The following is a 12,024-nucleotide window of genomic DNA, read 5'->3' as shown; positions in this document are numbered from 1 at the left end:
CTGTCCTTGCGAACAGCTTGCACAAGCACGGTTCGCTTATATTATGGCATGAAAAATGTAGACATGGTGTTAAACCTATGCGCAAGAAACCAAGCCCTAGCATGCGCAGCTGGTACTTTGTCTTCGTTTGGAAAATGTCCAGTTCTGCCATTAGTTGGGCAAATGTGTAGTGCAGAGAAGCGCATTTGGAGAATCAGGAAAGCGGTTTATTGTGTTGAGAAAACGAATTTGTAATCCCAGCATTTTATTAGACTGGACTGTTGGTTGCTAACAAGCAAATAGACTATTGTTTCTCCATATTATTAAATTATGGGGTTTTACATGCCAAAACCGCCATCTGATTATGAGGCAAACCGTAGTGGGGGACTCCGGAAATCTGGACCTCATGGGGTTCTTTAACGTGCACCTAAATTTAGGTACATGGGTAGTTTCCTGTTTCGACCCCATCAAAATGTGGCCGCCGTAGATGGGATTCGATCCCGCGACCTCGTGTTTAGCAGCCCAACACCGCAGCCACTAAGCAACGACGGTGGGTTTTCTCCATATAATATCACTCATTAGAGTATTAGTTGTCGATAAGCTTATATATTGCTACTAGTCTCTTCTTTCGGATTTTTTGCCAGGGATCACATCTTCCATATTTTAAAGTAACCTTAAATGCATTTTCGGAAACAACCTGTATGTGACCAAAGTGATAAGCGGTAGCACAGTGCTGAAATTGTTCTCACCTTTTCAGAGTAGTTTTCGCCTTGCCAGACCTTTGGTAGACATTGTGTGTGGTGCTAGAATGTATGCTCCTGTTCTATGCTTAAGAATAAACGTACAGCAAGATAGATTTAACAAACTTGTTTTAATTAACATGTATGTTACACACTAGTCCGTTCTCATAGGAAATCAAGAACACATACGCAGTCAAAAGGCAGTTTACAAACACTTCCTCTTAATTACATATATATTTCTTCTCCCTTTTCTGCTAAGGCCTGGTAAACTATGGTTTTTTTAGGTATGCATATATGTGTTTTTTAATGTATGTACATTTATGTATTACGTTAACTATAAGGGTGCCAAGCTTAGAAAGCAAAAATGTGAAAGGAAATAAAATTAATGAAAGTGGCCAATCTAACCTTTTTCATGTATCACCATGCAAAACAATTTCAGTTCAAGACAGATTGTAACATTCATCAGTCACAATTTTATCACTGCGCATAACAAACACTCGATCATTGAAACTGCAATGCAAATGGAATTGGTGCACGCATTCTGCTGAGTACCATATGCTGACAAAACAGTACATAGCGTCAAGTATTGCATTTCTTAAGTTCGTGGAAAGCGTACACATGGACACTGATCAGAAACTAGGAGACAACACACAATTTAGACGCATGACGAACGTGATTTCAATCAACGTCAATATACAAAATAAAGACACAACCACATCGTGGCTTGATACCAGTGTGGAAAATTTGTGAAAAATCAAGCGTCACTGAGAAAGAGTTCATCCAATGCACAATGAATATGTTAGAACAGTGAAACAAAGTGGAATGTTTAATTAAAGGAGGTCGGCATAAGTTCATATTTATAGGCAGTGCAGCAGTAAAACAAACACCTCGTTCATTTTGGCCTGTCTGCCATCTATGTTCAGATCCCATCTCCGACTAGACAGTGTTTTCCTGTCCTTCATTCAAAATTTGAGACAGTGATCGAGCTCATTCCTGGAGCCAAAGGGGACTATTCAACTTTTCTATAAAACAAGAAAAACAGCAATAAATGTGCGAAAATGTAACACTTCCAATTTTTGGTCCTGCACACTCGTACGCATCTACAAACACGAAATCATGAATAACTGTCAAAACAGATCAGGCTGTGACTTCGTATAAGATTAAGGTCACGACTTTATACAGCCCAGACAACTGATCACGCAGTGGGAACAAAATACCTGCCAAGACATGGCAGAGAACTTACGAAAATGAGTGGATAGCAGTTATAAATATGTTTCCGGAGTACTTAACATATAAACAAAACCTGTAAATATATCTGGCCTCCTGAACAACAACAACAAAAAAGGAAAGTAACAAACTACAGTTTCACAGTAACTTGCTGGAGTTCTTGGTGCTCAAGTAAATGACTAGACACATCACAGGCAAGCTGTAGTATCGACATAGCGAACGCCAAGTTCAAGATAAAAGATGAACTCAATTAAGCAAAATGCGGTTCTTTGGAACACAAGACTAAACTTAAGAGGAAGCTTTAACTCGGGCCCAACTCCGACGCGGCCTATTCAAATACATGGAAAACGCAAAAACGTTTTTATGAGATAACCGCTGGACCGATTTTGATGAAATTTGTTGCATTTGAAAGATAAAGTTAAATTCTATTGACTGTTGGAAGCGGAATTTCGATTTAGGGCTTGAATTTTCTTAAAACGATTTTCAAATATTTGACCGTTTGAAAAAAATTGAAGCACGAAGTTTACAAATTGATAGCTATGCATCAAGAACTGATATCGCGGTTCTGTAAACGGCATCCATTAGATCATTCAAAGCGGACAAATTCAATGTGTCATCTTACATCTTACATGAATTTGTTACATTGGTTACAACGGTTTTACAAAAGTTGTATTTCCCTATGATTAAATTTTTTTATATTCATGTGTAACATATCAATTTTGTCCGCTATGGATGTACTTTTAGATGCAATTCACAGAATTGTATTATCATTCTTAGTGGTTGAGTTAGAGAGTTGTAAACTTTATAGTTTCGTTTTTTGAAAATTTTTGATTTTCACCAATTTTTAATAAAAGATTGACGACCTAACTCAAAAATTCGAAACCAACAGTCACTAGATTTTAAGTTTTTCTTTTAAATGCAACAAACCTCATCAAATTTGGTGGGGTGGTTGCCGAGAAAAACGAATTCTCCTTTTACATGTATTTAGATAGGAGCACTCGAGCTAAAGCTTCCTCTTAACAAAAGCCAGTTCAAACACAGGCAAGCTAGAACTGACACGGTATGAGCTAGTTTTTGTAAATACAGCCGGACTAAATATACTGTTTAAACCAATGGTACGTTTGTTACTAGTCGATTACTATAACCAATATAGTACATTGGTTAGAATTACAACATAGTATGCTGGTCACTAACCAATATAATGTCGTTTAGCATACCAACATAGTATGTTTGTTACTAATCAATATACTATTCTGCTTAATTTACCAACATACTTATGTCGGTCGCTAACTAATATACTATGTTGGTTATTATTCTCGTTTCACGCATTATAGTGTAGTAAAAGCATGAACGTAGTAAAACTGCGTTGACTGTGCATGTCAACACAATACTGGGCCAGCAGACTGACACAGTGCTAACACACACACACAAAAGAAAAAGACTGGATACAATGCCTGCTTTCAGAGATGCTTTTGTTTCTTTAAACATCCTGGCGTTCACCACTTTTTCGTCTCCTCACACCAATAGGATGTGTTTGGCCACCCTGCTCACAGCTGATGCTCAAAAACGGCTTGCAGTGGGTAAATTCTATTTTCCGGGTTCCTCATCTCATGTCAGCTACTGATATGCACGCGTCATTCTATGTACAGGATTATGCTAGTCCTAAAACATACTTCTGCATCAGATATTTTTTTTCTTTGTCTCACGTGAACTGCTCTTCATCGCTATGTCGGAAGAAGTAAGAAGCCAAGCCAAAGGAAGGAAAAAGAAAAACTGCTCCAGTGCATTGTATGTGAGTATGCGCATTATCACTTGGATGTCACAAGGACTGCAGACAGCAAGAAATCTCTGCTACGTCACAGCGAAGTGAACAAGTTCGCAGTCACTGCGCCAACTCACGGTTGTCACCAGAGGTTCCACATCACCACGGGACGAAACTGCGCACACAAGAAAGCTAGAACATGCTGCGACAACTTGGGGGCGCGCTGTGAAAAGTACGAGTTCTTTTTTTTTTTCTTCACAAAACACGGGCGGAAGGGTGTGACCAAACACAACGGGCTAGGGAGATGTGCGTGATGATCATGGTGTGTCCTGGAGAAAGGAAAGAGCCTGTCAGTCAACAAGTCTAACAAGCTGCTTCGCAGTAGCAATATTATACCTAAATAAGCTTGCCTTTAACACGGTGGCAATTCCAAAAACCCCTTGGGTAGTCGCTATAGAAGGATGATTGGCCCCCTATTTATGAGCCTGCGCATAAAACAGCCGACAGAGTTTGCCCACAAGCATGGTCAAATTAGCTTGCTATCTGAGGACCAGAATCCAACTCATTAGCATTGGCAAGCTACCTCATTATTGCAGCTTTCTGCCATACACGGCTAAATACCAAGAAGAAAAAAAAAGGAGGGAGAAAAGACATGAGTTACTGAGTTCACGCTAACTAACATGAGTGCACTTTATTGTAGTCGCACTACCGCCTGCTGGGTAGTGATGTAATTTGATGGGGCCTGATAAAATCAATTTGGTGCATCATTAGATTCAAGGCCAAGATGCACCATGCAGCTAGGTACAGTCAACTGCAAAAGTTTATGGGACGCAGGATCTGCCAAGAACCTGAATTCTCGCGAAGCGTGGTCACACAGCCTCGAATTAAATGTTCCAGCGTGTAGTAGCCTTCGCCACCTACACAGCGATTCATTAAATATGAAGTGTCATGCCTTAATAGTGCAGGAATTTACATTTGAAGGGGAAACCGCATCTCGTAAACTTTTGCTGTTGACCGTACACGTACACATTGCCACATGTTCAATTACAGAGCAACATGTCACTGTTCCTCTCGGGAGGCTTCCCGTGAGTGGCCTGCTAGGGAATTTTCAGTCCCCAGTTCAAGGCACCGTGGGAACATTAAGGTATATCAATGTAACTAGATTGCAATGTTCGTTGTTTCTGTCCAGTTCATTTAGCACACCGCTTAAAAAATCAGCTTCTAGTCAACACTTGCTGCGCGTTATTCAGCCTGCTCCATTTCTAATTTTGTGTATATTATTTGATGAGTAAATTAATTGTGCTTCAACTATAAGCTGAGACACATCCAGCCTCTTCATAGACATGCCCAGAGTATTTGCAGATTTGCAAGTTGTAGCTTCTTATTTGTTTCTTCTATGAAGACCATTTAAACAAGATAACTATAGGAGCAGATGACAGAACAGATCCAGACAGCTTAATGCAAGATAGTTAATATTGGTTTCACCTGTTTCCTTGATTTGTGCACAATTTCAATAAATGGACAAATTTTCACTACAACACTTTCTTGCGACTATGCTCGCTGTCGACTTCGAAGCACTGCAGAACTATCCATACTTTCCTCGTGTGTGTTATTAAATAAAATTAAGAAAGAGTCCTAGTCTGATGCGGCTTTGCCGCCACTTGATTTGTAAGCTCTGGCGTTCTTTTTGTTTATGGAGTGACGAAAGATTAAGTTTAAGCTGCATCAGTCAAATTGGTGATTTGGGTTAGATTTGGGTGAATTGGTGACTTGGTTAGGTGTTGCAAAATGGTTTTTGCGCTAGAAGATGTGTGTCCTGTACTCCCCTCTCCCTTTTTGTCCGTGTCTTGTAGTGCAAAAACCATTTTGTAAGCTAGGTCACTAAAAATATGACTGTGGAATACTACATGCCTCACCATGCGCAGACTGATGACACCGAGAAAGAACTAATGACAAGTAGCGATGATGCCTTGACATTCTAGCATCAGACTTGCATGACTTCAGGTTTTGACAGTGCCTGTGTGATTGTCAACAAAAAAAATATGCTACCAGACCTGTCAACCTAAGAACATAAGGAATACTACAGTTGCATCTAAAAAAAACAATAAAATTAGGTAAACAAAAATACTTTTGCTACTAAAGATGTTGACTGTTCATTGAAGATTTACAGGCTTTGCTCTGTAGGAATGCTGACAATAGACAATCTTCTTTACATATTCACAGCCAGATATGCGTGAAATATGTTTATTAAATGTATTCATGAAGAATCTGCATAATGGTGGCCGAAATTTTGGTTGCCATTATATGATAGTTCTGTAAGTTAGTGTCACTATTGCACGATTAGGTCTGTACCACCAGTGGCTCCTAAAAACCAGGAAGAAAGTCGGGCACAAACAAGAAAGTTGGTAAATTATTGCTGCCAATACAACAATTATAATCAAGCTATAAAAAACTGAAATTTTTTGATACGATAGTAAAAGTTGGCAAATATGCACTATGGTCTAATGTAAACAAGGATCCAGACGGATTACATACAGCAAATTTTTCTGCATAAAAATGGCTAAAATAGAGTAAAATGTAGGAAAAATCCTTTTTTTGGGTGTGGTGGTGGCAAACAAAAGCTCTGATAACAGGACAAAAATGTGATAAGCAGCTGCTTCTCGGATCTGATATAATCATGGCATCCTAACAAAAAACAGTTGCACAAAAATTATCTTAGTGTGGGGACAAGTTTCAAGGCGCGACCTCTCGTGTAAATGGTGCCTTGGGTTTGTATTTAGGGAGCGGGAGGGGGGCGGGGGGGGGGGGGGGCTGCATGGATGAAAGGAATCGGTTCGGTCATAGAACAGCAGACCTCGAAGTCCGCAGTGCGGCTAACCATGCAACTCAATGCTGTCCAAACTACTTAACATAATTTACCTCTCTTACAACCATGCCACGAGTTTCTTGCAACGGCAGATGGCCTAGCAAACCAATCACTGAGCAAGAACACAGTACATTTCAAATTCAATTTCAAAGGAAGTGCCAAGATACACTGGTAGAGATGGTCGACAACAACATTCAACAACTTCTGGGCCTGCATAGCTCGTAGAGCATGCATTACATTTCAAATATATTCCGTCTTTACCTACTCTGAAGAGAATCGACGGATCCAGTTAGTCTGCGCCTAAAACTGAAAACTAAAGCCAAGTGGAACCAAGGAGGACCTATCAGGTTAACAACGCGAAACCGTTTGATCTCGTTAGACTGGGGCTCTCTGGCTAGTGCACAAAACAAAATGCACAGAATGATTAAAATTGGAGTAGACTGTTGCATTGCACCCGTCCACCATAATTGGTTGTATGAAACAGCCTTTTTTGGGGGGGAGATCTCCAAGAGGTGATGTTGCACGCTGTAATGATAACTTCCTGTGTTCCGAGATATTTTGATTGGCTTATGTCCCAGTGACATCCTAAGTGGTAAAAACAGGCCCACGCTAATTCAATGTTCATGCTACGCACTAAATAAAGGGCAGCGTACCAGAAGCCGCAGTGCAGTATGACGTGCTCTCGTCTGACTGAATTCTAGGTGTTGATATTGATTCAAGAAGTCGGCTACGATGCATGTTTACGGGCAGTTACGATGAGAAGGAGCTGTGGTGGCGCTCCTGTTATGCTGCTGTCCGTCAATTTAGCAGTGGAGTCAGCTACTCGAGTCTTTATTGGTGCAACGTAAGCTTAAGGTATCTGGAAGCTTTCAACAACTGCAGATTGGATACTAACTATTACAGCACTTCGGTTCCTAGCACATTAACAAACACATCCCATTTGAGTTGTCACAATTGTTCTCCTCGTTGAGTTGTGTCGCACTTGAGAGTGAGCTGCACAGGTGCCGTTCAGGTGATCGACACATGCCGGTACAGCATGCACGCAGTGCAACGGACGTTCTCTGCATGAGTTGACAACTTGTAAATGCCACCCCTGAAACAACCTGTCCATGAGGGTGGAAGATCACAGCATGAATACTCCAAGTTTCTCCATTACAACTGTGACCCTTGCCGAAATTGCATCCGCTAGTGTGTTCGCGGATGTCGAAGCAATACAGTCGACTTTTGCTAATTCAAACCCGCAAGAACTATACATTTCTGTTGGAATTATTGAAAGGCGGAATAATCTTAAGTTGAATTAAGGGATGTTCAAAATATGGAGCTCTGATATGAACGTGTAAGCACAAAAACGCAATTTTATGCCTCCTAAATGAAATCATGTGCAGACATTAAAGGGGTCCTGAAAGACTTTTTGAATGTAGCAAGGAAACATTTCCAATCTGTAGACGAGGCTCCTGTGGACGTGTGAGCTAAGTATTATTTCGCTACATGCAGCAGGTAATTGACAGCCTTGTGTCAAGAACAGTAAAACACTGCTTGCTCTCTCCTTCACAATGTTGTCAGCAGCTACGTCACAAGCAGCCGAGCTGCCAACCAAGCAGTATTAGTGGGTTTCATGATCGCGAGTACCTTCTCAGCAATACTATTATTGCTAATTTTGAGTTAAATACGTGAAAAATATGTATGTCTATGATCTCAAAAAGACAAAGCAAGCACTTTATCTTTGCACTTCTGGTCTAACCACAACAGATGCGCATAGCTGCGTTTGCTGTGTGTGGCCTCAGAGATCAGACCGACGTGCTGCGTAGTGTAGATGCCATGGCCACCATAGGGTGCCGCAGCGAGCCTTTTCATCGACGAGACAATGAGACAACTGCTTGTGCTGATTGGTATTTGCAGGCAAAGTAGATTCGGGTGCCAGAGCACCTATCACGCATCGAGAGAGTGACACGCATGCTTGACTTGGAAGTAGTATTGTAAAGAAGAAGAAAAAAAAACTAAATGAAGATGTCCAACTTTTGGGCAGGGCTTGCCCGCTTGCCGGATCTCCTCTGTGTAGCTTCCAGCACACTAGTGGAGATGAAAGAAGAGAGAATCCGCACATCGGGGCAATAACTACATCCAACTCCGCCTATACTTGAAGGATTTGAAAAATGTTTGTGGCAGGAGATTCATGAGGTAATCGGCAAAAGATTCATCCCTTAATAGTGGAGCCATTCTACGATTAGTCAGAAAACTGTTTCAGAGCCCCCTTAATAGATTACACTGAAAAAGAAGACAAACAGGAGGCAGTCCCCACAAATGCACATTCCCTACGTCAGAGCTGCAGGGAAGCAACTGTGTCAGAGGAGCCATCTCACAGTGAAGTCTGTTACCATACACAGCAGCCTGAACGTCAAACATGAGCATGTTTTCGTTTTATTGATGCATTATGAATACCCTCTTGTCGGCAGTCTATGACCACACTGCTCTGTTGCTCTGGGAAGCTTGAAAGTTTGAGCTGCCAGAATTAAAAATAAATATTAATAATGAAAGAAGCTTAATTTGCATTGAAAACATAGTAGGCCAAACAAAATCATTATTTTTCTTTGAACAAACTAGAATTTTGGGTTATCCGAGTTTGTATTACCCCAAGCCGACTGTACTTGCTTTTATGCGGACAGCAATCCAACAGTGATGACATTTGCATTGTATGCACAGATGAGGCTATCCGTGGGGAATGACTTTTGCACAATGCATGCCTCGCGAGTTGTGGCCATTGAATGGAATGCCTGCCCATCAAACCTATCACACATATTGCAGGTAACGCTTGCAGGCTCCTCTGGCAACACTTTGTCACCGTCCGCACTACGGACGTGCACAGGGGAAACTCAGAACATGGAGCAGCAGTAGAAAACTACACAAGAGAGAGGGACAGAGTCGTCGATAAGGAGAATCAAGGAGCAATCGTGGCTTCACCTTTCCCGAGGGAACACAAACGAAAAGCAACGTCCCGCACAATGGACACCCTCGGCGTGCAACACTGTTGCTCTGTGGTCAATGCGTCCGGAAGCGTGGCACACTGGATGACTGGTCAACAGCCTGCTCCTGTCCGACGGCGTTTACGGTTTCGAGAGTCCTTCTTTGCTGGCGACATGGGGCCACCACCCACTGCGAAGATGGGGACTGTGGCAGACCCATTTGGTTTCTTCTTCGAAGTGGTATTGGTGGCAAGAAGAAGAAGAAGAAAATAAGAAGAGTTTGGTTCATCATGGCCGTTGCTGATGGCATGTCTCCGCACACAGTGTCGTTGACGGCCTGACCTTACAGCAGTTGGGGGTCTAACTTGTGGTGGTTTTTGCTGTTGGCTGGTGGCGGTTGTTCATCGGGAGCAGAACGGCGCGGAGCAAGCAGACAAGGGGCGTTGGCTCGTTTTTCCTCTCACGATCCTATACTAAGACTGGGCAGCTTGGGTATGAACAGTCTACTTTGCTGCGAGACAGAAAAGGTGGGGCATGGGGGGGAAAGGGGTATCGAAAAGAGATTGTAAGTTTGTGCACAGATGACAAACAGGCGGCACGAGTGTCACGTGACATACTGACTTGCTTGCTATTGCCCCAGTTTTTGTCGTACTGAGTGTTTTGCCGTACAGCACTGTATCCCTGCCCAATCAGAATGCGGACATTGTGGCTAGAAATTGAACTTATGATGTGTGTGGCAACAGAACCCCACAGCCAGTGTCAGCATCAGACAATAACACGAGTCAAAAGAGTGCACAAATAGCCCCTGTGCTTCAGGAACAGACATCAAACGTTTTTGGCCAGCATCATGACTAAGAACACATTCTCGATCGATCACTTCTGAGGGTATGACCTCCAGTACATGCAAATCGATTGGCTGAGCCAGAGGAAGTGGGCATGATGAAAAGAATGACGCATCTCCCCTGAGAATTACTTTCAAAGAGCATCACTGGGAAATTGCATCACAAAGTGACGCGATTTCCAACGTCTTGTCACATGAAAGTGAAATCTTTAAAAGTGTTCAATCGAGAACATAATCACTGGCACTTCAGTGGGTGCTGCTCTAGGCCGTGCGGTTTCCTTTCAACCGCACAGCTCGCAGCTTCTCCAACTGAAAGCCAGTGTGCGCAGAACTTGCATCATGGGTGTGAACACAAGCAGCGCACGTGTCGAGCAACACATGCACTTACACAGCTAGTGCAGAACAGCGCAGCTTCAGCAATGCAAGCGCAACGGCTGTGCATATGTGCGCAGTGTAAACAGTGCTGGTGTGGGTGCGAGTGCACAAGAAAGTACAAGCTAGTGGTGCACACTGCTGCCATTTCTGGCATGCTGAAAGTACATCGTCGACACGCACACAAACACAGATAAACATTTGTGATACTTTAGCCTGACCAATAAATTTTGTGCATTGTGTGACATTTTACCAGGTGATGCTGCGCAGCTGAATCTCACTGAAAATAAACTTTCGGCGATCTAAAGACAGCAAAGCCTGCAGCCAAAGCGGTTAACCCTGTTGGGTGCAAACTATATTAAGCTATAAAATTCTATTGTTTTATCCACAACCAAGCAGTTTCAATTTACATTAGAATTATCACCATGCATGAACTTATGCAAACCTGGCCGCCATAAGTCAGGTATACTAGTTAGTGTTCCAAGGTAGAGAAGCCAATAAGCAAGAATAAAACTACGCATTGCCTAGGCAGGGCTTATGCGCATTACTTCATTAGTGCATAACATTTCATGTTTAAAGAAAAGAAAAAAGTGAGCATGCGCATACATTATTGCTTGCCAAGGGTAACACAACTACTAGAGTAGTGCATATATTGAATTCAGTGGTGTAGCGACCCTATCGTTTCTTTATATAGCTAGGGCAGTGAATAAAGTTATAGAGCAAGCTAAACATTTGTGTGCACAAGTGTTACGTCAAAGGCTACATTAAACTTGCCTCCTAAGCAAGCAATTGCTTATCCGCTTCTGTACTAGGAAAACTAGGTGAAAAGTGTAAATCAGCTCGCCCGCAAGCACCTTCAGAGGGTGTGTTGTCAATTACTGCACCCACAAAAATGTCTGAACATTAAAAGAAAAAAGACGCACCATGTGAGTACATCTGCCCAATGTGCCATGCAGAAAAAATAAAGAAAAGAACAGATATGTGCCAGTGTGGTGCAAGTGCAAGATAACGCAGGCGGTGAACATGTACCGGTGCCACAACAGGGTGCAAAAGTGTGCAAGGCAGTGTCAAATGCTAAGTGACCGAGACAAACACTTGCACTTAGATCTTTTCCTTCATCAGCAGAGGTGCCAATGTTAGCACTGAGCTTAGCAAATTGGACTACATTAAAGTACGACTCCTAAATCGTAATTTCGTCCTGGAAGCCTCTGAAGAATAAAGTTTCGATGTTCCAAAAGGTGTCATGACAAATGGTTCTATTTCGAGCATTTGTTTGC

The 12,024-nt window shown here is 42.2% G+C and overlaps 1 protein-coding gene across 3 annotated transcripts in view; it reads right to left on the bottom strand.

Moving 5' to 3' along the window:
- Window positions 1–831: 831 nt before the first annotated feature.
- The window catches only part of LOC142587691 (regulator of G-protein signaling 7-like), a 91,660-nt gene continuing 80,467 nt past the window's right edge, over window positions 832–12,024 (bottom strand). For 2 of the 3 annotated variants that reach the window (XM_075698869.1, XM_075698870.1), the window contains one exon: window positions 832–10,045. Coding sequence is in view for 1 of the 3 variants with exons in the window: in XM_075698870.1 (XP_075554985.1) it covers window positions 9,995–10,045 (51 nt within the window). In the remaining 2 variants the exon portion in view is untranslated. The remainder of the gene's footprint in view (window positions 10,046–12,024) is intronic. The other variant, XR_012829608.1, reaches the window with a different exon arrangement.

Source organism: Dermacentor variabilis, chromosome 7, assembly GCF_050947875.1.
Source record: "Dermacentor variabilis isolate Ectoservices chromosome 7, ASM5094787v1, whole genome shotgun sequence".
Classification (NCBI taxonomy): domain Eukaryota; kingdom Metazoa; phylum Arthropoda; class Arachnida; order Ixodida; family Ixodidae; genus Dermacentor; species Dermacentor variabilis.
Note: the sequence above shows the minus strand (reverse complement) of the source record. Positions and strands in the feature narration are given on the sequence as shown.